This window comes from Molothrus aeneus, chromosome 12 (genome assembly GCF_037042795.1).
Source record: "Molothrus aeneus isolate 106 chromosome 12, BPBGC_Maene_1.0, whole genome shotgun sequence".
Classification (NCBI taxonomy): domain Eukaryota; kingdom Metazoa; phylum Chordata; class Aves; order Passeriformes; family Icteridae; genus Molothrus; species Molothrus aeneus.
In genome coordinates this window covers 18,066,755-18,094,517 of record NC_089657.1, presented here as the reverse complement: position 1 = coordinate 18,094,517, position 27,763 = coordinate 18,066,755, and the positions used below count along the sequence as shown (strand labels likewise).

Below are 27,763 nucleotides of genomic sequence, written 5' to 3'. Positions count from 1 at the left end.
TGGACTGTCACTACTAAGACATGAGTGCCCCGGTGGGTTTTCCACTGGCAGGATGCTGCAGTGTCCCTCTGTTTCCTTGTCACAGAGGTTTCAGCAAACAGAGCAGCCTGATTGCCTCCTCCAAGGTGTGAAATCACAGCAAAGCTGTTATTATCTGCATAAATTGTGGGTAGATTTGAAAGTCTGCATTCAAAACTATGATAAGAAAATACAATTAAAAGATCAGAAGGGATTTCATCTGTTTAAATGATTAGAAATTCATTCAGACCTGCTGGGAGGTGCTGCTCCCCTGCTTGAAAAGGGCTCAGAAGAGCTCCCAGTCTGAGTTCAGCCCTGCATTTATCAAATATGTGAAGAATTGAGTTCTTGTACCTGGGGCACAGAGCTCTGATTATAAAACCCAATTTCCAGTTTGAATTGCTGCACACTCTGCAATCCCATAAAGAATTCTCCACCCGCAGCTCCCCAAACCCCTGGGTCCACCCTCCCTGTTAAGCTCTGAGTGCTCTTGTGTGCTTTGCCCTGTGAGTTCAGCAGGGGCTGACAGGATTCCCCCTCTGGAGTGGGGTTTGTGATGTGTGGGATGCTCATCTGTACTTCCAGCAGATCCTACACAATGCTGGCAATTCCACACAGGAGCTGCTGGATCTGGAAAAGCCTCTGCTTGCAGCCCAGTGGGAAAAGAAAAATGATTGGATGAACTTTTTTTCATCTTTGCTACCCTTAACCTGAATTATTTAATTCGTCCTTGTGAGGAAAAATTTTGAGCATTATTTCTTATAGATTTAAAATTATATTATTCAGTCATTAGACTATCATCAACCTTTGCTGCAGCCACACTGAAGCACCAAGTGGAAAAGAAGAACCCCCAAAAAGAAACAAAATCAAAGAATTTGGATTACCCCCTGCATTGATTTGGGTTTTGTAAAAAAAAAACCCTCCAGAATAAGACCATAATCTACTGATATGATTTTTGTTTGTCCTACTTTGATAAACCAAAATCAAAATTCCACCCACAGCAGTAAAAAAAAAAAAATTAAAACAAAAACCACCCCAACAAAAAAAAGGTAAAATAAAAAGAAAAGAAAGCAAACTGATCAGAAAGCAAAAGCAAGTCTTAGAAGCAGCTCTTCCTTTTGATCAGAATAACTTCACATGGAAGAGACTGCTTCAAAGCCCAGCAGTTTTCTGGGAATTATTGAAGCTTGAGGAGAGTGTTTCAAGTGATAATCTGCTCTTTTGGCGGTGTGGACTGCACAAAATGGCCCTAACGAGATTCAGCTCTCATGTCACAGGTCTTTCATAGCTGCATTTTAATCTCTGCTCAGGGCACCCAGGATGGCTGAATGAACAGCATTTCTATTCTACAGAAATAAAGATTCCATTTGAAGATGAGCTCGAGATAATTTGTGCATTTCTACTCCACCCAGAAGTGCTGCTGTGGGGGAAGGAGCAGGAATGGGATGTCAGGGTCCTCACTGACCCCTCCCAGGGACACACAGGGCTGGCACTTTGGTGACAGAGCTGTGCAGTATGGGCAGGGGTGCTGGGGAATTGAATGATGCCTTAGCATTTTAGCTTTTTTTTTTTAATATATATTTGCAATCCTGTAGCTCTTTAGTGTGTCACTCCAAACTGCACACCCAGTGTCAGCTGCAGCTTCCCCATTTTGGGCACACACAACAATTCCTCTCCAGGCCTGGCAATCAAGGACACCTCACTGCCCCAGGGCCCAGAGATGGGAACAAAAGGGACTTGGGGGGAGCAAACTTGGGCTCAATGACTTCATTACCTGCAGCTGGAATTGGCAGATGAACCCCCAATGTGCAAATGGACCAAACTTATAAAGGTATAAAATCCTGTGAGCCAGGGTCCATTTTGGGTGTAGCCCCTGGGGGCTTCATCTCCCTGAAATGTACCTGCAGGCCCTTCAATAAACAGAACTGCTTTTTATTCCCTTAATTCTGCCTGGCCTCTGGTTTTAGGTAGCCCAAAAAGGCATCAGGAACCTCACTGATATCACATTTGTGCCCTCTGTTTTTATTACTGACACAATCTTCAACCTGGGATGCCTGAGCTCCATTTGAAGGAGAATTTCTCCCAGGCTGGGCCACTGGCAGGGTGACAAATGCCCTGTCCCCTCACTGGTGGCACTGCCAGGGGCTGCAGCATGAGGGGAGCCTGGGGACCCACCACAGGCCCTGCAGCACTCAGCCTGGGCTGGGCAGCATTCAAACAAAAGCATCTTCTGATGGTTAAAACCCCCTCCCTCTGGCACTGCCACAGAATGTTCCTCCCTTCCTCAGACCCAAGCCCAGCCTCTCTGGGACGTCAGGAATCAGAGTAATCCAAGTGTTCTGTCTGAAGGATGCTGCTGGGGTTCACATTCTGCCCTCCCTCTGCAGCAGATGCTTCCCTGCTGAGAGGTGCCACCAAGGGGGATGGCCATGCCACAGGGCTGACAGCTTTACCAGCCCCTGTGGCACACTGCTCCTGTACAAGATCAGGTTTTCCAGTCCAGAGCCCCTGAGGGCTCCTCAGAGGTTGGCAGGACAAGAACAGATCACCATCGTTTCTGAAACGTGGCATTGCTGTTTATTTTTTATTCAGTTTTCTATAGCAAACAGCACATCTGTGTGCTCTGGCTGGAAATCAGGTGGTTTTCATTCAGAAACCTGGTCCTGGCATTTCCCAGGGTCTGAATCCAGAACATACAAACCTCATGCCCACAATTTGTTGCATTTCTATGGCATCATTTCAATCTTTAATGCCACAAGGACCACAGAAAAATGAGTTTTATACTTGCTTTCTTTCAGTATTATAATGTGAGGAACACATTGGAAAACCTAACACATAAATTACTCCAAGATATAATAAGACAAGAGACTAGAATTAAAAAAGTATCACTGCAATGAGAAATCCACTATGAGGAGGTTCTAAAAAAACCAAAGCTCCCAAACCTCTCTTAAATCTAAACCAACACATTCATGTCCTTTCTCTGCATGAACAGATTTGAAAATATTTCACATCAATCCTAAATAAAACTACTGCTGGTATTGTCAGTGACAGATTAAGCACCAGAATGAGCAACAAGAGTCTGATGAGATCAGGTTTTTTCAGTGAATTTTAAGATGTAGCAGCAGAATCTTTGAAATCTGATATTGATTTCCACTGTAGATAATTCCTGTCTGAATTCTGCCTCCCTGTTTAGTCAGAAATAAATCATTAATGTTAATTTGTGCCTTGCTTATGCTTCAGGATTGTTTTTAATCACTGACCACAGCTTCCCATCAGTGGAGAGATCCTAAACCACCAAACAACAACAGAATTAAAGTGCAAGGCCACAGCTCCTGTGCAGCCTTCCCTGGTGCACAACACCCATGGACACTGATGGGAAATTAGGGATGGTAAAGAGGAAAACCTGGGGCAACTCCAGAAATCAAAGATACCTGTGCTCTGCCAGCTGAAATGTGGAGCAAAGATTAACTGAGTTATCAAAAGCTGCAGAACAATGCATTAACTTTGGAACACTGGAATTTTTCATGGCTTATGGAAATGATTTCAATTCTAGGTCTCTAGTGCAATTTCAAACCAGCAGATTAGAAGCAAAAACCAACAGCAAAAACTGGAATATTCCAAAGAACTGAAATAATGTTTGAGGATCCAGACTATCAGGTTGCCATCAAAGGTAATCACCATTTTGGGGTAAGAGAAGAAAAGCAGGATTTCCTCCCTGGGGCTTTGCTGTACTGTTCTGCCCCATAAAAGCCAAAATTTTACCAAAGTATCTAATGGCAAACAGCAGAATAAAGGCAAAAAAAAACCCTAAAAACAGCAAGGAAGTGCCAGATTATAACTCCCAGCAGGGTGGGTGGGGAATGCAGCACACAGCCCTCACTATTCCCCCCCAAACTCCATTAGCAACACTCTGCAGGACACAACAAAGGGAATCACTGCCCTGAGCTCCCCAAGAAATCAAATGTTCCCTCCCTCCACCCCTGCTCAGCTCCTTCCCCTCCCTTGCCAGCACTGCAGGCTGAGCTCTGCAGTTTGTGCCAGAGCTTCCCTCACCTGCTGCAGCCTCTCTGACCTTAAATGCCTTTAATGTGGCTTTGATGCTCCTTAGAGATGCAAAGGAGACAGACCTGTCACAGCGAGCAGCAGAGATGGTGCAGCTCTGAGCTCTGGATTTAATTGCTTACATACATTAGAGTTTCTAGAATTTCTGCCATAAGATTCCCTTTTGGCACCTGCTGTTCCCTTTGTCTGCATTTTGGCTTAGCCTGGAATTGAGCTTCAGCTGCTCAAACCTTGAAAACTTTCTAATGGTGTCACCTTCTTCAAAGAATGGACTTTTTTCCTGTGTTGAAATTGCTTGATCAGCGTTTCAATATTAGGACTTTTCTGCCATTCTGACACCATTTACAGCCTCAGCAGAAAAAGCAATATTTTTTAAAGCTACCATTGTAAAAGGCAGGATTTCTTCTCTTTTCCTTTCCAACATTGCTTGCAAAGTCTTGACATCAAAAGTAGGCATTTTCTGAGCCCAGGAGAATTCAATGACCAGTAGTTTGGGGTTTTTTTTAATACCAGCCAGATTTTTTTGACTTTGACAGCATTTATGGACTGATATTCTGTGGAACTAATTTACAAGGAGAGATCATTCAGGATGTTTAAGTACCTGCTTGTTTTCCCTACTAAACCTCAGATTGCTGGAGAACTTAAAGAATGTTTTTTGGTTGTTTTTTTAAATAAATCCATGATTTGGAAAATGTAACATGAACTCAAATTGTGACCACAGCTTTGAGCTTTGTCCCATTTCAATATTCAATAATACAACCAAACACTTCAGTGTGGTGGGTTCTGCATTGATGAAGAAATTCAATTAATTCTTGACTATAGGTAGCAAAGCTTTCCTCTGGTGTGAGGTGGTTCAGGGCTGTCCCAGCCATTATTTTCAATGTCTGCTGTTTGGAGGGATGGCAAATTTCCACCAGGCTCACCATTAGCATTTGGATGCTCTGCCAGTGGCAGATCATAGATCAGCCTCCAAATTTTCAGGAACAAAATGTCCTGGCAGGAGCACTGAGGAGACAAAATGCTTTGGCATTATTGGGGAGTGCTTCTGTCCTGCTACATGAAAATGAAAAGAAAGGCAATTGAATCATCCCTGCAGCCTGCTCAGCCCAACTGGGTTTTCTCATCCAGTGAAAATACAATTTACATCCAGGAGTTGTGGGGTACAGGAGACTGTGGAGTTTAATACAAGCAAAGCAGTCAGAAGGAATATTTCACTATGGCCACTTTTATCACCTCAGGCTTACAGAAAACAGCCCAGAAAACGTAATAGAGAAACACTGAAACCTTCCAAATGCCTCCCAAGCACAGACAGCAGGCTAAGAAAACCAGCTGCAAGAGACTTTATTTCTTGCTGTTAGAATAAAACCTGCAAAAAGGTCCCTATGGCACCAGCACCAGCTACCCAAGGAGCAGCCAGAGCTTCCTCTCCCTTCCCAGGAGGTGTGGTGGGTCTGGCACAGGTCAGCCCTGCCTGGCAGCAATCCCTCCTCCCTGCAGATGTTTGTGACTCTGCAGCTTTGCCTCTGAAGCCAAAGTCCTCTCTGATAGGTGGCAGGACACAAAGACGGTCCAGAGCACTGAATGCTCCGCTGGGGAGCTCTTTAATTCCCTTTTTGGTTTTTTTTAGGCTTGGTAGAACAGCCATTTTACTGAGAATGAATTATGGCTTCATTCCCTGAGCAGGCACCACTCCCCACCAAACCATGCAGCGAGACCAGGCCTGCAACTGGAGAGAAAGCCCCTGAAATGCCCAGAAACAGCCCAAACAAACAAACAAGTGGGAAAGCAATCTGTCCCAGGCCAGGAACTCCAGTTCTTGCCCCAGGCAGTGATTCTGGGGAGCAGCAGGGCTGGCACAGGGCCGTGCAGCAGTGCTGGGCACTCAGCAGGTTCATTTGATTTGAAGGCTTCCATTTGGTTCCCTTCCTTCCCACAGAGCACTATTTGTGTGCACAGTAACATCTCCTAGAACTCCTGGAATCTTTGTCTTCTAGAAAATAATTCCATCAAATTATTTTATCAAATAAAAATTGTAATTAACTCTCCCTATGCAAAGAAGCATGAGAGAGCTTCTCTGTTTGATGTGCTATGGTGAGAAAGTATTAACTCACTCCTGTGATGACTTATCCCATCATTCTTATTAAATTTTCTTTAACAATTTTAGATAATTATTTTAAATGCCTCTTTTGAAACTTGAAGCTGGAATAATTTTAGATAACTCCCTGATGAAAGCACTTGGAGGCTTTATAAATCCATGTGTCATCCTCTCTGGAGACATTCCAGACCCACCTGGGGCTGTCCCTGTGTCACCTGCTCCAGGTGACCCTGCCTTGGTGAGGGATGCACTGGGTGATCTCCAGAGATCCCTTCCAACCCAATGGCTGCTCTGGGATTCTGGGGTAAAGGGCAGATTAGCATTTAGATAAAGGGCAGATTAACATGGGTTTAGAAGGTGCCATAAATGCTCTGTGACAATTTTCAAGGAAGCTGCATAACTGATTTTTCTGATTTTCATAATCTTGTAAAAGCTGTTTGCTGTGCACCAACACTGATTTTGTACCAGCTCCACTCAGAGATTCTTAAATGCCCACACACAAGGGGTAGAGGGAGGTGCTTTGTAATTTGCTGGAAAATCAACCAAATCCATCCGAGGAAGGAGTGAAGTACATTCCCTTACTTGGGATTTAACACTTCACTTATTACCAGGCAAAATGGGCTCCCAGACTGACAGAAAATCAGTTTGTTTGAACATGTGGGAGAAAATGTTATTGTAAATATTTCCTTGGGTTTGTGTTTGTCAGTGGTCTGCCCTGTTTAATAAACGAGTTGTGTAATCATCCTTCTCTTCAGTTCCCATCAGGTTAGAGCATAATGTGCCTGTTAAAAGCTGCTTGTAAAAAGAAAAACAGAATCAAACACTTCCCTGTTTTTCCCAGCACCTCCTACAGCAGTGTGCTGGTGATCAAACCTGAGCATTCCCTACATGGATTTCATAAAATCAGTAATTCATATCCCAGGGCAATGCACACATGGACCCTTGTCTGGATCTGAGCCAGGAATACATTATTATTATTATTATTATTATTATTATTATTATTATTATTATTATTATTATTATTATTATTATTATTATTATTTTATTTTACTTTATTTTATTTTATTTTATTTTATTTTATTTTATTTTATTTTATTTTATTTTATTTTATTTTATTTGATGATGATGATGATGTTCCATTCTGCCAATGTCTCACACAGCTGCAGGAATACAAACACAAATGGCAAATATCCAGTGCTTACCTTCAGTGGTTCCTCAAAAGCCACTCTGAAAGTGCTGGAATGCCAAGGGGAAGGGGGCAGAGCTGAGCCCTGGAGCTGCCCCGTGCCCCCATTGGCAGCTCCTCAGGTGGTGCCATGGGGCACCCAGGGCCACTGGGGTGCTGGAGGTCACCTGCTCCCAGCTGCTTTGGGACTTCTTTGCAAGGGGCTTCAGACAGGGAATGATCTTGGGATGGAACTCAGTGCCAGATCAAGCCAGTAACAAGCAATTACAGCTCCATTTCATTTCAGAAGATATATATATTTATATTATAGTTGCACCTGCATTTTCTTCCTCTTTCTCCCTCATTTCCCCCTTTTTCCTCTCCTTTATCTGCTATTTATGCACCATTTCCCTCTTCTTTATCAGTGCAGCACCTCAACAAATCTCCACCTGGTTTTCTTACAGAGGTCACAATGTTTACCCTCGTGGCCTTGGCATAAAACAGCTGAAAACTTCCAGCATTGCTATTTTGAATCTGAGTATCTGCCCTGGTCCTCCCTCATGGATGAACAGTTTCAAATATTTGCCTTTCTGCAGCCTCAGTTTGCTGCATAGAGCAGGAATTCAGCCTTGTGGGGAATTTCATTCCTGATTTTCTCCCCAATTTGCACCTACAGCTCACATCCATCCCATATTTCACAAACTCTCCTGCCAAGGTGAAGTTCCTAAAGCACATCCCTGGGGCTGCAGCATTCCCAGAGTGCTCAAATCACACTGGACAACAACTCCAGAGCTTTTTCTTGCCAGCACCTCCTCACAGGAGCTTCTCTGCAGAGCTGGAGAGTCCTGCCCAAAGCACTCAGACTAACACTGCAAATAAACTTTATGTGTGTAAGGAGGAGGGAAATGACTGACAGGGCATGAAAGTAAAATATTTTCTGATTATTACCTACCCTGAGCTCCCAAAATCAAATCAGAAAACAGTTTCATTCCAATGTAGCTGTAAGTTACAGCTTGTTAGTCCAAGAAATCTGCTGTCTAAAGAATTGTTTTCTCCTGGGGTTTTGTTGAATTCACTGAGTCCATTTTTATTTGTTGGTAACTTTCCTCCCAGTGTAGCACTATTTCATTTTGGCCTCTGTCAAGTATAACTTCTGATAGAGAATTGGTGAATACAAGTTTGAAATCTAGGTGAGAAGACAGGAAAATCTGTAATCTGAAGCATTTTACCTTTATAAATGAGATTATCTGACAGCCACTCACCTCATACCTGGCCTGCTTGGCTATCTCCTATAGCAACAATATTTTATGAGCACAACTGCATCAATCTAAACTGGAAAAAAAAAAAAAAGGGAAGGAACTTTGGGCTCAGGGGCTGAGCACTGGGATGAGAATTCCCTCTTTTTTCCCTGGTCTTCAGTGGCAGGATGAGTCCTGGACTGAACTCCCCAATTCTAATTCTCCTGGCTGAGAGTCCTGATGCACTGCCCAGTTCTAAAAATTCAAAGTTCATTTTTCTCACTCTGACAGAGGGAGAAAGAGCTGAAAAAAATCAGTGTAAGTGCAGAGCTGTCATGAATGACAGGAAAAGCCATCAATGACAGCCCTAGAGAGCTGCTGTTCCTAGGGCCAAGATTGAGATTGTTGTTCCCTACGCAAATTCACTTCATGGTTTGGCTCCCTGCAGCATTCCCAGGAGCATTCCCACCTCCAGGCTTCCCAGCCCAGGCAGGAATGAAACCCTGGGGGCTGCTCAGCCCCTGGGGCAAGGAAAGCCAAATGTGCCTGGGGAGCAGAGTCCTCACTGCCAGTCCAGATGTGCATCCATCCAAACATCCCAGCAGGAATCCAGAGCGGCACCTCGGGAGTTCAGGTGAGAATAAAGAAAGCTGGTACATTCAGACCATTATTGTTCATGCTGCTTTGTGAATTTATTTCTTTAAATTTTCCACTTGTGCTCCTGCCAAGAGAGATCTATTAGACAGAAAGCAGCAAGAGTAAATCTTTATCATTTTGTTTCAAACTATAAAATAATTTACATCACATATTTTACTTACTTTTGTCTTTTTTGTTTGTTTTTTTTTTGAAACCACAAACATTCCAGCATCACACTGTAGGAATAAGAATAACAATAGAAAGCATAACCTTTTGCATAGTATTAAATGAACAGACAGAGTAAGTTCTTTATTTACAATTATTGTCTAGATAAAAAAATTCATAAAAACAGATGAATGAACATATATTAATAACCCCTAGTGGGATGGATTGCCAATGTACCACTGTATTGTTGTCCACAAATCTCATGCTGCTAAGTACAGTACGTAGAGAGCGAGCATTTATATATTGCAGGGAATTTTAACAAACTGATCATTTTGGTTTTTGATCCATTGTTCCCATCACAGAGAGGTCAAGCAATAAAAGAAAGGAATTGTGATGCACGACTTGTAGTTGAAAGGTCATAGCTATTCTGCTTTAAAAAAAAAAAAAAAAGTCTATCATTTATCATATACATAAAGCACAGTCTCTGCTCACAAAAGCCCAAGTTTTCTATGCATCTCAGTTTATATATGTTTTACTATATATACACAGAATGCAGTGTTCATTTTCTTATAACAGTTTTCAAGTCTGCAAATGGTACCTTAGGGAGGGGTACTCCTACAGGAAAAAATTCCAAAATAATTAAAAAAAAAAACCAAAAACGGAACCGAGAAAAAACCATGAAGAGTGTTGGAAAACAAAAAGGCAAACAGTCAGTGTGTTAAGATGCTGAAAAGAAACTGTTCCAGTATTAATAGCTTCTGTAGATGTTCAAGTCCAAAGCTAGAGGCTTCCCTGTAAATACAGACACCACTTTTGTCTTCTGGCCCCAGGGAGCCCATGGGTGGTGGAGTCCCCAGTTCCAGAGCACCTTCCTGCCTGGGCTGGGGCACAGCTGGGGCTCCTGCCCTGGCTGCTGGGGCACAGCTGGGGCTCCTGCCAGGTGCCACTGCCGCCCTGGGCACCCTGCCCGCCCCTGGGGCTCCTGCCAGGTGCCACTGCCGCCCTGGGCACCCTGCCCGCCCCTGGGGCTGGCCACGAGGCACAGCCAGCAGAGCTCCCAGCCCAGAGTCCCGCAGCTGGCAAGGGAAGCTGCTCACAGCTTTACCTGGCTGAGGGTCCTGATGCACCCTGAAAACATCAGTCTGCAGTTTGGCCATGGGTCTAAGCTTGGTTTGGAGAGTTCTGGCTTGGTTAAGCTGCTGTGACTGCAGAGATGCACCACTGTTATGGAGCCAACCAGAAAAAAACACCTTAACAACTCAACGGATCGAGATGGTTGGAGGGTGTTTTGTCCCAACACGCCTGGCATAATCGATTGTGGAATTCCAAATGTCTTTTTGCACTGTACAGTTATGGAAAAAATCATATGCTGAAAAGTCTCCAAGCAAACTTTATATTAAATACAAAAATTAGTTATGAAAAATCTGTGATCCACAAAGTGCTTAGCATTCAAGTGGTTGACATAGCAATTGTATAAGCTCATAATTTTTACGTTTCTAGGGCTGTTACCATCTTGAAAAATGTTTTTCGCCTTCCATACTGCAGGTTTTCAAAGCAGCTTTCTTGGGAGAAAGCTGAAGGTAAAATAATGTATTACTGTGTTACTGCAGGAACACAAGCTTGATTAAAAAAAATCACACAAAGCACATCTCAATACACAATTAATAAAGATTTGTTCAGTCCTAATAGTGCAGAAATTATATTTTTCTTTTTAAAAAAAATCAAAGCAACAACCTACAGTGATTTTCATCCAAAATGCCAACAGCCCATACTTTGCAAATAAGAAGGAAATAAATGCCTAAAGTACTAATTGAAAAGGATTAACACAGTATATCACAAGATTTTAACATTTCTTTTATCTCCATATAGACAAACCAAATATAACTTATTTTAAATTATAAACTCATTTAATGTCTCTCTAAAAATAGTTTCCGAAGCCATTGCTGTATGTCTGAAGAATGAAATAGCCTCCATTATTGTATGTTGCACCAAAAGGAGTTCAAGCAGATCATCAGAGGGAAGGAAGGAAAAAAAAAAAGGAGAGAACCTGATCATTTTGATTTTTATTTGAAACAAAGGAAGCCTGGTTTACCTCCCTGTATATAGGATCACAATGCTACATCCAATGTGTTATATTTTGGCTTCTTTCATTATTTACTAGCAGTATCTACATTATTAACAAAAAAAAAAAAAAAAAGAAAGACCAAAATAAAAACCCAAAAAGGAAATCAGGCAGAAATCAGAGCACGGTTGTAATAAAATATCCAGGGTGCGAGAGTACAGACATTTTCAATGAGCTGAGCTGAGCCATTTTTATACTACTTCGGCAGGAAGTGCTTTCTTAACCCTACAAATAGTTAAGGATATTATCTACAGGTTTGTAAACAAATTACATTCTTTTTTAGGACATAAATAAGTTAAAATAGTCAGAGCAATTTGAGCAGAAACAAGGCAACATGCCAACAAAGAAACTTTATATATATATAACTATATATATATAGATAGATATATACATATATATAATTAATTATCTATATACTTATATGTATATATCTCTATATATAGTCTCATAAATGTTTAAGTTCCTCTGTCCAACTGGTGCAAATCTACTGTGCAAGTTAAGCTTTGCAACTTCAAAAAAGTTATTTAAATTAATCTATACAATTGAGTCCATGCCACACAAGCATTTCAAAAACTCACAGACCAGTGAATTGGATAAATAGCCTCAGAAAGAAGTCCTCTGCAGTTCCTGCTTAAGGAGGAAAAAAACAACCAAAAAAAACCCCAAAAAAAAAACAAAAACCAAAAAGGAAATAAAAACAAACAAAAAGAGAGAAAGAAGGGCCAGCAGTGTACAGTACATTCATGCAGGAGGATTTTTTTTTGTTTTTGTTTTTCTGAAAGGGAACAGGGGGTATGTAAATCAGCCATTCATTCTTTCCCCAAAACCATTGTGATCAACAATTCATTCACTTGTCTCAGAGTGAATAAGAGTTCAAACAGCTTTTCAGCCAGCAATGTTTTTAATATATATATTTATATATCTCGGTTGCTGTGGGGTTTCTTATTTTATTTTACTTTAACTTTTTATATTTCTTTTTTTTTTTTTTTCCTTTTTGCAGTGACCTTTTCAGCTAAAGTGATGTCTCCAGGCTATGTATTGGGCTTCCTGGACTAGAAGAGGTAGCTGATTTACTTGTATCCGTTGTGAGATTGATTCCACTGTCGATAGCACTGTTGTTCTTGTTCAGCGAGGACGGTGGACTCGAGTTTTTCTTGAGAGCAGGGTCTTCTTCTAGGTCTGTGTCATCAATGAGTGGGATGTGGGGCTGGGAATCTTCTATCCTAAATTCAGGATGAGTCATAAAGTTGTGAATAGAGGTTCTAGATTCTGGTTTTTCTAAACCTTCATAGAGAGAGCTACGGAATGCCTTCACGACGCGGATCTGGGGGGAGAAAAGGAAAGGGCTGTCAGAGGGCACCTCCCCAGGGCACAGCAGGGCAGAGAACACTTGGTGAAAAATGTAGCACATGGTTAGGGCAGTGCAGGCAGCTGGAGTCCAAAGTCTCTGGATGTTATATGCATAAACGAGTGGCTCAGTTATGTGCATTTTGAATGTCTGTACCAACTGCAATATTAAAATAAACCAAGGTTTAAAGCCATCAAAGAACTGATGGGGAGGAGTGGTTAAAGAAAGCCAAGGTCCACTCGTGTGGTACATCCCTAGTAAAAGACAAGCCATGTTAATTGTAATGCAAATGTCAAACCATGCATGTTGATAGTTTTTTTTTTGTTTTTGCAGTGAGTAAGTAGAAAGGCTTTTTTCAAATTAAAAAGTCTCTTTTGTATTGTTGTTAAAAAAACCATTACACATAACATATCACACTTCACAAACAGAAAAGCACGGAACACGGACACGGTTGGATGGGTACGTATGAGACACACACAGGAGCCAAGTGTAAAAACTAGAATATCAATGTTTTAAAGCAAAATCTAAATGGATGCAGCCAAGAGCACAAAAAGCCAAGCAGACAAAGTACTAAGCGCAATCATGCTACCACAGGGGGGAAAAAAAATAAAAATCACAGTTTCCACATGAACAGAGATAACTTGCACACAACAACTACACTTGGAAGCCTGGATAATGTGAACATAGTATCGTTGAACCAACTTTTATTTGTCCTTCATGCAGATGTGAGGTAAACACTCGAGTATAGACCCACTGTTCTAGCCATTCAGCTTGTTAATAAATAGAAGAACATGTAATAAAATGATGGATTGGTTGTTGGGTTGAATTGAGTCCCATTGTTAACAGTGAGCTGTTTGGATTTGGTGTCTCAGTCGTGCAGTTAAATGCTGAAAGCCACATGATTTATGCCATTTCTGCAGTCTTTAAAGCAGGTCAGTGACCTGGGCCAGGGGCCACCTAATGCCAGAAACCACCTGGCAGGAAGAACAGAGGTGAAAATCAACTCAAGACTCAGCCCAGCGATTCTCAGGGATGGTGCCCACTGTGTTCCCAGTAGGAAATGGGAGGAGTAGAGCAAGAGTGGGGATGCTACGTCCTCTGTGGGTGGGCAAAGGGAGGGATGCTCTCTAGTCCCAGGGACCTACCAGTTCTCAAAAGAAGTGAAGGGTTGTGCTGGGTTACTGCTGAAAAAAACAGAACTTTTTGGAAGGGGGTGGAGGGGCAGAGAGGAAAAAACAGAATGGCAAAACGTGATCCGTTGGCAAATGTTTCATGACTAAGTATGAGTTCTATCCCTCTACTTCCATGTAGTCCATGAGCAAACCTTGAGCATTTCTCAGGGGGGAGACTAAAACACAGGCAGAGGCAGAAAAGGTGCAAGCAGGTACTGTGAAAGCTTCTCCACACACATTTGAAATGGTTTGGTGGTTGGCATGTGGATCTTTTTACATGTAAATATGCTGCACATTGTTGGTTGGCCTGATACACCACTGCTTTGGAAAGCTTTAATTCCTCTTTGCCTTGGCAGACTGCACTTCAGTAATGGCACAGGGCCACAGGGGTCCAGCTGTGGGGTCCAGCTGATCCCATGCTTGGAGCTGGCCAAGCTGTACAGAATTTCAGCACGTTTGAGGAGGAGGCTGACTTGGTTTGGTTTTGGTTTTTTTTCTTTGATCTCGGTCCTTGTTTATGCTCTCTAAATTTGGATATTCGCCATCTTTTAAAAATCTTAACAGCTGAAGTTCTGCCATGTTGAGATCATTGGGTCAGCCCAAATACTCTCCCTTCCCTCCACAGGTACATTTGGTAACAGCAGGGCACAGTACAAAAAGTAATTCATGTGACTGCTTATGCTCCAGGTGAGAGGATTGGAGCGGCACAGAACGGCTCAGCCAGACCTTGGGGTGTGAGAACACGTTAGGCTGGCAGAGGTGCAAGAGGGAAGATTGTCTTGCACAAAAAAATAAATATCAACAAATACATTTCAAAGCAGTTTCACCCACTGCAATCATACAGTGTACCTAAGAGAGCTCCTGGAATTAAAAACCAGGGGTTTATCAGAGCTGAATCTGAGCTGTGTGAGGGCTCTGCAGAGTCAACAGAGTGGGGTAAGGGATTGATCTGCCTTGCTAAAGCCAGAAAAGGTGACAAATCCCTTCACTATCTGTACCCTCCTAGCTTGTCTTTTAAAATGCAGAGTAATTAGCCTAAATGAGGAACAAAATGGTATGACTGTTGAGGCAGCCTTAAAACCACATCCCCATATTGCCCTAGTTTAAATCAGGAAACTTTTTGTACCGTGGGTACTTTATAGCATGGGCTGATGAGGTGACATTTCTGCAAACCTCCCCATTATTTCTGCTTTCTAAACACAAATACCAGTCACCTCTTCAGCTGCAGCTGGATGCTAGAGCTTATCAATTAACAAGATAATTCTATTATCTTGGGAACAGCCACTCCTTATGGCACAGACTTAGGTTCTATTTGCCAGCTGGATCTTTATGGTGAAGGTAAATTTTTACTTAAATAAAAGGGTTTGATATTATCCTGAACAGATCCAGCAGAATCCAAAGAAAGGAAAGCTTTTCTTCATCACACAAAATATATTTAGGTCTCCATGATTTAGCAGGGCAGGAACTGATGTCAATTTATAAGCTCCACGTCCCACAGTGGGAAAAGCATCTGTATTGCTTTAATACCAACATTTGGCATCTCTTTTGGATTTAATTCCCAGCCCCTAGTCAGTGCAGGGCAAACTGCAGATTCCAGCTGTGTTTGACAGGCAGCTCTGCAAACGTGCCTGCCATGACCTGAATTTGGGGCTCTGCAGTGACTGGAATTAATTCATTAATGAGCCATTGCAGGGGAGCAATAATGACTTTGAGCTGCATGGTCTGAAGATTCAACTGCAGCCTCTCACTTTGGGTGAAGGTGTGTGGCAAAATTTATGGCCTGGACTGTTTGAGTCTTGTAAGAACATTGAGATGTTTCTAGAATGGCTTCTACTTGTTCACACTGGTTTGCACTGGAAATATTAGCTTGGAACTGCTTCAGCTCTGCTGACACCTGAGCTAATTCACCTTCTGAAGGCAATGGTAATGGAAGGGCCAAACTGGGCAAGTCCCTCAAGCTGACAATAAATCAAATTACATTTCTAAAGAGTTTTCTTCACAAGGGAGCTGTAGAAACCCATAATTTCACTTAAAATCTCTCTACAGAGATGTATATTAGTTTTCCGTTGATTTTTCACTTTAGAAGAAACTCCCTCTTCAACTTAAAATTTTGCATTCTGAGCTTGGCATCCAGAAGAAAACCTTTTTGTTTTTTAATGTTACATATCATTCAGTGGCAGAATTCCTGCATTGCAATAAAATTCAAAATCTCCTTCAAGCCTGTCCCGCAATGGATCAAATTATTGCTTTCAGGGACAAAACTTAGTAGAAACAAGGGCAGAGTGTTTGTTGCATATAAAGGCGGCATTTTAATTTCTCTACCATAATACTACAATATTTAATTTACCTATTATAGCTGATACAACTCCCAGATTTAAAAATATTAGTTACCCAGAGTTACATGGCCCAACAGCAACAAATTCTTTTAAATTCAAGATTTGAGGTAATATCTGGTGTCAAAATACTTGGGGGCTCTGCTGAAACAAAGCCCAGCCAGGTTTTTTTTGAAGATAAAATAAAGCAGATGAACTTGGGATGTTGTTATGGCTGTAAAAGCATGGAAAAGCAGGGACATCCATGATGGATAGAACCTGGGAAGTGTTGGTTTAGTATGAACTATGTAGAGTTCATGTAATGGTGTTTCTTTATGAGACTGACAATGCCAAGGGAAGACAAACAGTGAGATACAGCTCCCTTTTCTCACAGTAATGGAGACAACAGAAAAAAAATGAACTGCTTTTAACAAAAGACTGCAGGGACAACACTTCAGGACATTTTTGACATTGCTATAAGTTTCCACTTCTTTCTTCTCTGGAGCTGTAACAGAAAAAAACTCTTCAGCTTCATCCCACCTTGAAAGTCAGATTTATTATACTGCATCAGGCAAGAAAAAAAAAAAAGAAAAAAAAAAAGAAATAGAATTTTAGATACTACAATTTTTTTTTTCCCATCAGAAGAAAAAGGTGATATTCAGAATGTCAGTCCTAAGTACAACCATCTAGGCAAAATCTGCAAAGCCTGGTAAGCACCAAGAGCTGTGTTCTGGTTGGTAGTGTGTGGGCTTATACTCGAATGTTTACCTGGCTTCATCTAAGCCAAGTATCTGGAGTTTGGTTCACATTCATTTCAGGCTCAAGGTTAAAGACTCACAACCTCTTTTTATTTCACTCTCTCCTGCTGAACCCTTTTGTCCAATGTTCTCTAGCCCTCTGGGAAAACAAACACATTTAATATTCAGACAGTAGAGAGTAGGGCACTGCAACAGCAAATAAATTCAATACTGAAAGGTCAGTAAGGTGATTAGTATAAAATTGTAAACACGAGGTCAATTTTGCAAAGAGATGCCAACTCTTAGGTGTAACTGAGACTATTCTAGGTCAAGACTAAACTGTACAAAGGTAAAGGAGATGGGTCAAGGACTATGGAAAGGTTGCATATGGAAAGCTTTGAAATAGAAAACATCTTCAGTATGTTGGGATTTCTTTTTGAATCCTCCCAGTTTTAGGTGAGTAAAATCAGATTAGGTCTCCACAGGAGATGCTGCTTGAATTGGGGTCACCTGTGAATGTGCCTCATATATTCTGGGGACTAGGATGCAGAAGTTGAGCAAATTCAAATATAAAGTTAAAAAAACATGTATAAAACTTAGAAATTCTAGTTTTCTGCTTTAATGAGTGAAACAGATGCATAACATTATCTGTGCTACTCTCTTCCCACATAAAGATGCAGCAAATCCTGCAAGTGCTGCTCAAAATTCAAACCAGGGGCAGCAAGGAAAGCAGAGCACCCACACAGGCCTGGTTCTCATTTCCAAAAGGGCTGAATTCCACTGTATTTAGAGCAAAAGAGCAGAGCCCTGTGCAGGGCTTCCACTTGCCACAGCAGGATCGCTGCAAAATTATGGAGTTGGACATTTTTGTATCAGGTTTAAATAATTCACACAAGCCTTTAAAAGAACCTGTTTGTGCTTTAGGATCTAACCCTTCCTGCCATGGCACTTCTCCACTTGAGGGCTTGGGTTTATATTTAGGCTCTAAATTTGCTTAATTATCCTTCAGGGAGGAGATCCAGGAGTCGATTTTGATTTTTTGCATATCCCAGGAGGGTTTTGTCAAACCTTGGTCACAGCCAGTGGGAAGCCCTAGGCTTTAGTATGGAACCCCAGTCTCTGGTTCAATGGTGCAACTTTTAGAAACATAATTTTAGCTGTGGGTTTGATTGAAGTTCTGCTTGTTCCATTTCCTCCTGTGATGGTTAAACCTTCCTGTACAGAAATTGCCCACTGGGCATGGTCTGTGATCTGAATGTAGATCAATATTGAGCAGCAATCTTTCCCTCAACATTTATTAAAATAGATGATTTCTTTAAAAGAAATGAGTTCCTATTTTTCTTCATGAAAAAATTCCATCCAAACAAGATTTTACCTCAAGTTTTAACTCTGAATTCTGAATTATTTCCTTCATAGAAAATTAAATATGTAAGAAATATAAAAGCTCTTCATCCACAACAGCTTGCAAACAGTTAAATGGACTCTTTAAGATGCTCTCTTGGGAAATGGGCTGTGAGAGCCACTGGAGCTGAGCTTGCTGAGTGCCTCACGTGGGTGTGACACAATTTGCAGATGCTCGTGGCCTCAACAAAGCCCGGGGTGACATCTCCATCTTTGCCTCAACATTTATTAAAATAGATGATTTCTTTAAAAGAAATGAGTTCCCATTTTTCTTCATGAAAAAATTCCATCCAAACAAGACTTTACCTCAAGTTTTAACTCTGAATTCTGAATTATTTCCTGTCCACGAGAGTTCCTGCCCTCGTGCCACCCCCAGCAAATGCTGAATGTTCAACGCAGGACATGTTCCTGGCACATCTCAGAACCATTCTTTGATTAAAAGGGAATGGGAAAGGTTCTCTTGTCCAGCAGGTGAAGCCCCAGTTCTGGAGGCTGTGGCCCCTCCATGTGAGGCAGAGCACAAATCCAGCCTTAAGGGTGCCCTGCTCTGCTCTTGCACAAAGACACTTCTTAAAAAGCAGCCAACCAATCAACCAGACAGAAAAAGCCAAAAAACCTTCTGGGATTTGTATACAAATACCTCTGAGAGCATTTTGTGGTTGACTGGTGAGGTTTAACTCATTCTGTAAAATTTGGAGTCCTGACTCTGTGTTTTCTCCTGTCTCACCACACAAGTGTGTCCTTTGAGGCCACTGCTGCTGGGGTTCATGTAGTAAAAAGCTTCAAGTGATTGATTTAAATATTCACTTCTAAAAACCTCTGACAAGACAATTCTCATCAGAACCAAGAAAAAGGAACTCTGGGAGGTCTCTTTTGCTGCGTTTGGTTTGGTTTGTTTGTTGTTTCCCCAATGCTCCCTAAACTTAAAAATTAGAATTTTTTTCTGAAAGAAAGATTTGTTTCAGGGACGTGCAGTTCCTGATTAATTCCACTTGGGAAGAGTATGAGCTCCATATGAGAATGAGGGGAAGAGCAAGTACAAAGGAGTATTAAATGTGTGTCTGTCTTGGAAAATCTGCAACTGTGTTCTTTTGCAGGGGTTACCTATTGCTAACAGGAATATCTGAGAATCAGGAATACACCGAGTAGGATAAAGACTTGTTTACTTTGTGTACAGTTAGATATTCTCACCCTCTACCTAACTAAAAAAATCTAGTGGTAAAAGCTTTAATCACATATTCAATTTTAAGCACAAGATAATTTTTGGTGTTACTAATTCTGAGTTTCAAAAGGAAAAAAAAAGATGCTCCACTTCCCCAAGGTTCTGGGGTTTCCCCCTCCCAAATAAAACATAGATAGAAATGTATATAAAACACAAATCCAGCAAAGGTTGTACCTGAACCCACCCTTAAATCTGCAGTGGCAGAGTTTTCAAATGATGGAAGTTTGTGTGTGTAAATCTGTGTCTGAGAAGATCTGAGACCACCTTGCTAACTTCCCCATATTTTCATTTTCGGTAGCTTAAAGGTTTGCATATTAAACAGGTGCACATATTTAGCGTGCATTTAAATGAATTTCATCATTTTATCAGAATAAACAAAATGCCAAGTTTTAATTTGCAGGGATTTTTGCTCTATTTAAAGCTGCAATGTCTTTCAAAAGAGATAAGAGACTCACAGACCTCACTGTCATCCATTAATGGTGACATCCAGCAATTTGTACTTTGTTATTACAAATAACACCCTGATGGCTCACTAGGGAAACTTTATTATTGTATCAAATATTCCCTTCTACAAACTGCTTTTAATTAAGGGATTCCACAACTCTGAATGGGCCATATTTGCAAATAGCTGCTAATTACATGTAATAACTTGCTGACCTGTTCCACAAACCACTCTAGGGGTGGGTGCATTCCACAGGCAGATTTCTCTTTAAGCAAGCACTTAGCTCTGAATCAAACATGAGTTTGCTCAAAAATACTAGAAAAACATTCCATTAAAAAAAAATCCAAAATTTTACTATAAACCTGCAGGAGACATCTCACAGATTGGTAAGGTGTCACAATGAACTTTATATTAAAAATTAGTAAGACAATTAGTAAAGAGCTGCATAAATGCTCTGTTAAATTAGACTGACATATCAATAGAGCATCATGTGATTCCTATTTTTAATTATTTATTGATATCTGACTCTCTCCACTTTGGGCATCCAAAATGCCACCTGAAATATCCCAATTGTTGCAACATCCTGAGCAAGTTTCAAGAACTAGACCCTGTTTCCCTCCTATACTCTCAAGGTTTTCCCTTGATACTCCCCATAATATATTTACATATATTTTTAACAATCCTGAGGACTGGGAAAGGCTTCAAAATCAGAAGTACAATTTTCCCATTATTCCTTTCCACCCCATAGGAAGAAGAAAATGGGGTTTGAGCTGTTCTGAGCAGCTCAGAGGAAAGCAGCCAGTCCTGTGTGCCCACACACATTTTAAGCACAGAGCTGGAGAGCAGCCCTAGGTGAGCATTTTGCAACTGGGATTTCCTCAAATAATGCCAATTCACAAAACCATCTCCCATTTCTATGAAATTTGGATTAGGAAAAGTTTTACAGGTTCTTAAATTTGAGCAACCCACTGTAAATACCCCATTTAAAAATAAAAACATTTAGGGTTTCACTTGATGGGGTTTTTTTCACTGCCATTCATAAATTTGTGTCTTTGTAGGAATAAATCCAAACTTTCCCTAAGTGTTACAATTTCTGATTTAATACCAGCAGACATTCTGCTGTGGTCATAAAACACCAACAGTCCAGAATAAGCACTTTAAAATCCCAATCTCTAATTGCCCTTAGCTATAGAGATCCTTATCTCTGGGAAGTTTAACAAATCACTCACTGGCTTTTATTTTAGAGAAGAAACGTGGCTATAACCACGAGGAGCTCTGGACACCTGTTTTATTTCTCCAAATGAAAGGTGACAAAGGCTGGAGCAGATTCTGCTCTCTCCTATTAATTAACTTCAGCCTATAAATGAGTGAGGCCCTTGTTAAGACACAATAACATCCAATTCTTGCTTTGCTGCAGTGGAGAGTAGAGAGGGAAGATAAATTGTCTATTTAAATTTTATTAGATCTTTCCTCCCAGAGTGCTGGCTCCAGCATGTGAAGGAAACATTTAGCACAGCACAATGAGCTGCTCCCAGTTTCCTGCTCAAATGGAGAAATTCTATCCCAGGCAATCATTCCCTGCATGAAAAGCTGCTTTGGGATTTTGGGGGTTTGTGCCCTGCTCAGTGTGGAAATGAGGGAACCTGGGCTCAGGAACCTCCATAGCTTCATTTCCCCTGATCCTGCCTTGGAATAGTTGGGGCTGTTGGGGTGAAACTTCTCAGGCCAAACTTCCCAAGACAAAAATAGGAAAATATAGAAAAATCTCCAAGATTTTTCTGCAACTGCCAAAGTTGGAGCCTAAATAGCTTTAGCAAAAAATGAAGTTGCCCCTTTAAATCCAACAAAACTTTGGCTCTGCTCTTGCATGAAAACACTTTAAAAACCAACCAACCAGACATGAAAAAAGCAAAAATACCCTTCAAAGATCTGTCTGTTCAACAAATACTTCTAAGACTATTTGTGATTGTTCGATAAGATTTTAATTGCTGCTATAAAAGTCATGTCTGAATGTTTGGTGTGCAAATACTGAGGGGGTTTGCACTCAAACAGGATGGAAAGGTCAAGCTTCCTTTTTCCTGCAGGAGTTCTGGAATTTCACCCCCTTCTCTAGTCTGCCTTTTCTCTGTCTGCCTTCCTTCCCTTTCTCTGTTGGCCAGACAGATAAGAGCAGTTTCTTCTCTGTTTGGCCAACTACTAAAACCTGTATAAGGAATATACCCAATTAGCTTCTGAAGTGTGTGACAGGCTTGTAAACTGAGTTCTACACATTTAAATATTCTTTTAATTCTATAATAAAAGAGCTGCTCACAGTCCTGAATAAATAAAAATCTAGAAACAAGAGTTAGATCTTTCTGAGCAACTGGAATTATTCTGTTACTGAAGCCTTTCCTTATCAGCTGCCTCAAAGATTTTTCATTCACTTCAGTACTTCTTCAGTAGATATTTTGCATCTTAAAGCAAATTGTGCCAGGATATTAGGATTCAGAAATCTGTTTCTTCTAAAAAAATTAGTTACCTCACCAATCTTGTTGTTTCAACACTGTCCTTTAACTTGTCTAGGTCCCTCCTGCTTCAATGCTATCCTGCCAGTGAACTTAGAGATAAAAAATCTACATCTAAATAAGACAGAGATAATAAACACAAATAAGATAGAATAAATCTACATCTAAATAAGCCAGAGATAATAAATCTAAATCTAACTAGGATAGAGAGAAAAAATCTAAAGCTAAGTAAGACAGAGATGATATATCTAGAACTATTTCTATATATCTAATACATCTAAAACTATATCTATATATCTAATAAATCTAAAATATATCTAAGATAGAGGGAATAAACTTAAAGAAGTCTTTCATCTTTCATGTAAAGTTTGAGCCTGGCATCATAAACTAGATTTCCTGTTTCTTGTTCATTCGTTTCCATGCCTTTCCTGGACTAGTCACAGAGAGTCTTCCTGGTGGAATGGTGTCACAGACATCTTTTATGAAAAATCTTTTCTTTAGGATGTTTTCTCCTGAGAAGCTGAGAGGCCTCAGGAACAAAATGTAACCAATGGTTATCTGCTGCTGTGGAATGCAACAGGTGCATCTGGGATTGGCCCATGTTGGGTGTTTCTAATTAATGGCCAATCACAGTCAGCTGGCTCAGACTCTCTGTCTGAGCCACAAGCCTTTGTTATCATTCCTTCTTTTTCTATTCTTACCTAGCCTTCTATTCTTTTAGTATAGTTTTAATATATATCATAAAATAATAAATCAAGCCTTCTGAACCATGGAGTCAGATCCTCATCTCTTCCCTCATCCTATAACCCCTGTGACCACAGTCACAGAATGCTCTGATATCTGAAAAAGCTTTAGAATCATTAAAAGTCTGTATTTTAGAAACAGTAGAAAATAAAACCTGACAGGGAGCCCTCAAATAAAATTAAAATCTCCTCCCAATGGGTAAAAAACCCTAAATTCCTGTCCCCACTGTGAGTTAGCAAAGAGACAAAGAGAGAGCAACTCCTGGGGAGCATCTACTGTACACAAAGCAATCATGTCCTGGGGTTTGGAGCTGAGTGAAGTGGGAGCAGAGCCTGGGGAGGGGCACAGGAGCTGAGTCTGAGGCGACTCTGGCTAAGTTGGCATCTCTGAGGGTCGGGTGCAGTAAGAATTCACACTCACGCCCAGCCGCAGCAGCAGAGGTGCTGGTAGGAGAGGAAAGAGCATTGGATAACGATACGTGACTAGGGCTAGAAATATTGGTTACATCCTGGGTCTGGCTTGTGACGGAGGACTGTCTCCTGAGAGCCCCCTGAAAGGAAGTGCCACTCTTGAAAGTATTGACTACTTCGATCTGTAACGGAGGAAAGAACGAGACAAGTTGCTTAAAGTATGGACACAGTTGCATAAGTGACAGGAATAATCATGAAAAACAACAAATCAACCGTGCGCGCGCTTCTACTCCAGCTGGAATCCAAGTGCCCCCTTTGAAGGGGTTTTAGAAAGGATTCAAATTTTCTGTCTGGATAAAATGAGGCAGCTCTGTAGGAGGCAGTGGAGCTGCATCACTTTAAACAAGTAGAAGATTTGAAATAACAGGGGTTTTTTTTAAAGTTTAAACCGTTTTATTTAGAGGTAAATAAAATCAGCTGGAAGACTTGATGTAACTAATCTCCACTCTTTTTTTCCTACTGAGATTCAAATTATGCTGTTATGTCTCTCCGGGGGGAGAAAAATTCAGTCACTCAGTTGGAATTTGGGGGATGGGGTTGGGGATGACACTCAACCAAAACAGAAAAACTTTAAAATTCAATATATGACTATTTTGTCTACAAACCCAGGGTTGTCAGTACACTAGTTTGATAAAATAATTCTTCCACTATTTTAGCTGACTTTTTCTGTAATGAAAATTTGTAAAAATTTAGCACAGTGATAAAGAACGTTGGGGTTTTGTAACTGGAGATTTAAAAGTATTAATATTTTATCTTTATACAGAGCAATTAAAAGCACCCAGAAAATGGTGTGGAACTGGATTGACTATTGCAGCAAATAACATGACAATTTTCCACTTATTTTCTTATGCCTGCTGTATTCCCTGTTTGACAGACCCATCCTGAGCACCATCTTTTTACTCCCCATCACAGAGGAGGAGTTAAAAATGGAGCTGAGTATTTCAAGGCATCCTTTGGCACCAGTAAAAACCCATAAAAAGCAGGCTCTGGGTACAGAGGGAAAGCCAGGAGTAAACCCCACAAATCCCTACAGCCCAAAATGTCCTTTGTGTTGCATCAGTGCAACCACAACAGACAAAGCAGGGAAATATCCACGGGAGGAATTCAACCAACCACTGGTTTGAATAACCCACTGGTACCAGACCATGCAACCCACATTTCTGGAGATTCCCAGCCTAGAAAGAGGTAAATTGGTGGCATTTTTATCAATTTAAACAGCACAAATCTTGATGAAAACCCTCCTAAATTTTCCAAGGGGGAAGCACTAGAATGAATTTATGATTTTCTGCTGTGGTCAGACTTAGGAATAAACCAATTTATAGGGCTGCATCTTTAATAATATGGATGTTTTTCCTTCCTAATCTTTCCTTTGGCCATCATTTTTTATTTTCCTGTGTGTTTTTATGGGAATAATCAACCACAGCCAGCTGGAAAAGGGATCCCAGGTTACTGCTGTGCAATTATCACAGTGAATTTTCCTCCACAAAGCCCAGGTTTGCTCTGTCTGAGCCCTGGTGCCATTTCTCTGTGCACACCTGGGGCTGGGCAGTGTTCAGCAGTCCCCATAAGGGTGGAGAGCTTTGTTTTTGGCAGCAGAATTACATGTCCAGTGCAAATCTCACAGGGAATCCAAGGTAAATCACAGTAAATAAAATGTGAGGTGAGTTTGCACATGGGGCAGGGCACGAGGGGATCCTCAGCTCAGGCTCATGGAAACACCACATGGCTCAAACCACTGGTGATGTGGCACATTAAATACTCACCTGGAATCTTCTACAAAAGTAGAATTAAATACAGATCTTGGCTTCTCAGGGTCTAACCCAGGTGACAGAGCACTCTTCAAGAGAGACCATTCAAAAAAAGACTCTAAAGACTCTCACTGAGGTCATGAAATGAATATTTCTGTGCTAAACCCTGAGATGTGCAAAAGCCTTCCTGACAAACCGAGAGCTTTTGGTACAAGAGTGAAAAGATGAGGGAAGATCTGTATTTAATGGTTTCTTCAGAGAAGAAGAATTACAGCCATGTAATTTGCTTTTCTCCTGAAGAAATGAACTCCAGCTGTTCATGGATATAATTCCTGGTGGGAGGATGACAACCTGCCCAGAATCCTAAAAGCTGAACATACAGGGCTGTGCTCTGCCTGAAGCCAAGAAAGAAGAGAAGAACTTGGCCCAAAAGTTTATCTTCTCCAAGCAGAAAATCACAAAGAAGAAAAGAGCTCATGAAAATAAACAGTGCATTTTGAATTGAGGTGGAACCTTTTCATGACAAAGGAATGCATTTATTTAGAACAATTCAAGCTGCTAAAGAGGAGAAAGGAAATAAAAATTCAAAAGTTTAAAAAATTTCCAACACAATATAGGATGCAATCATGTTTTGATTATAGGCCTTCAGGTAGAGGAAAAATACTGTCCTACATTTGAAGCTTATCCATAAGGTTGACATTTTTCACACCTGTCTCATTTTTCTCTATGTTCTATACTCTAGAAGATCCAATTTTTTAGGTGTGCACAGCAAATAAAAATATCAGTGATTAAAAATTAAAAGAAAAATCTGATAGTAGCAGAATAGTCCTGGCAGAACAGATACTTCCTCCTGATTTTTAACACAGAACAGATTTTCAGAAGCATTTCTGTTGTCATTTATGTGAGTAGGACCCAGGTATCATTCCCTTAATCTCCAAGCAGAATATTAATTTAAAAAATTTTAAAAAAAAAGAAAAAAAAAAAAGAAAAAAAAAAGTAAAAAAAGAAAAGCCACCTTTCTGTAAGAAATAAAATAGTTTCCATTCCACTGACATGGGGCTACCATGATGTTTTCTATATTAAAAGCTGCATGGAAACACTAAAATGAGGTGCTGGCTTTTTATCCAACTTGAGAACCTCTTGCCAGGAGCGACTTTCACTGCTGGAAGGTTTGAATTGGTTCAAAGGAAAAGTTTTCATGTTTTCTACATGAAAAATGAAGGGTGAATAATGCAGTCCAGCACCTCTGTATGCTTTTTTAGCATTTTTTAGTATTTTAGCCTTTGTGGTTTTTTGAAGAGGAACAATCTTTAAGCAGCAGTTACCCTGTCACCTGTATTCTTTTCAGCCTTTCCTTTTATTCTCAGAACATTCCAGGCAGTTGTTTCCCACCTAGGGCAGATGAAGCAAACTGAATTTCAGGATGAATGAAGCAGAAGAGGAAAGAATCAGGCTGGGGGTGTAAAATTCTGACAAACATAAGTTTTTGAATCTCCACTTCAGAATGTTTCCATTCTCAGATGTGAGGGAACTGGAGAATCTTTCAGTACACAATCAAAAGAGGTAAGATGCATCTTTTTTCTCTGTTTTTTAAACTCAGATTATGAAGTCTGGCCTGAAGGTGAACCTGGTGAACTTCCCAAAGGCTTTTAGACCTGCCAAGAGGGTGTGATCACTCTTGTCTTCCTTCAGAATGAAGAATTTCTGAGCAAGACAACAAAAACTTGGGGTAAATTGCAGAAAACTGTTGGCAAGTCCTGTCTGTATGCAATTTTAGATCCTCCTCAAACTTGCATCTCTAAGATAAGCCATTTGTGAAGCTTCATCACTCAGTGGCCATCTGAGAGAGCTTTCCAGGAAGGAAACTCTTCCATTCAGAGAAGGGAAGCACACATCCCTCCAGAGATTCCCTACTGGATATTTATCAGAGATTCCCTATTGGATATTTATCAGAGATTCCCTATTGGATGTTTATCCGAGATTCCCTACTGGATATTTATCCGAGATTCCCTACTGGATATTTTGTTCATATCTAAATGAACAAAAGGAGGCCAAAAAGAGCATCAGTTGGTAGCCAGTCTCTGGCCTAGTTATGTGCATTTTTCATACACCTTTCTTTCAAGTAAATGTATGCATGTCTTCACAGAAACAGAACATTCCTA

At 40.7% G+C, this 27,763-nt stretch overlaps 1 protein-coding gene across 12 annotated transcripts in view; it reads right to left on the bottom strand.

Annotated features, from left to right (window-relative positions):
* Nucleotides 1-12,463: 12,463 nt before the first annotated feature.
* ATP2B2 (ATPase plasma membrane Ca2+ transporting 2) overlaps nt 12,464-27,763 on the bottom strand; it is a 301,755-nt gene continuing 286,455 nt past the window's right edge. For 7 of the 12 annotated variants that reach the window (XM_066558014.1, XM_066558016.1, XM_066558015.1 and 4 more), the window contains one exon: nt 12,464-12,825. In XM_066558014.1, the coding sequence (XP_066414111.1) occupies nt 12,514-12,825 (312 nt within the window). In that variant the 3' untranslated portion in view covers nt 12,464-12,513. Of the gene's footprint in view, nt 12,826-17,174; nt 17,231-23,803; nt 23,976-27,763 lie in introns of all 12 variants that reach the window. The other 5 variants (XM_066558019.1, XM_066558023.1, XM_066558024.1 and 2 more) reach the window with 3 other exon arrangements.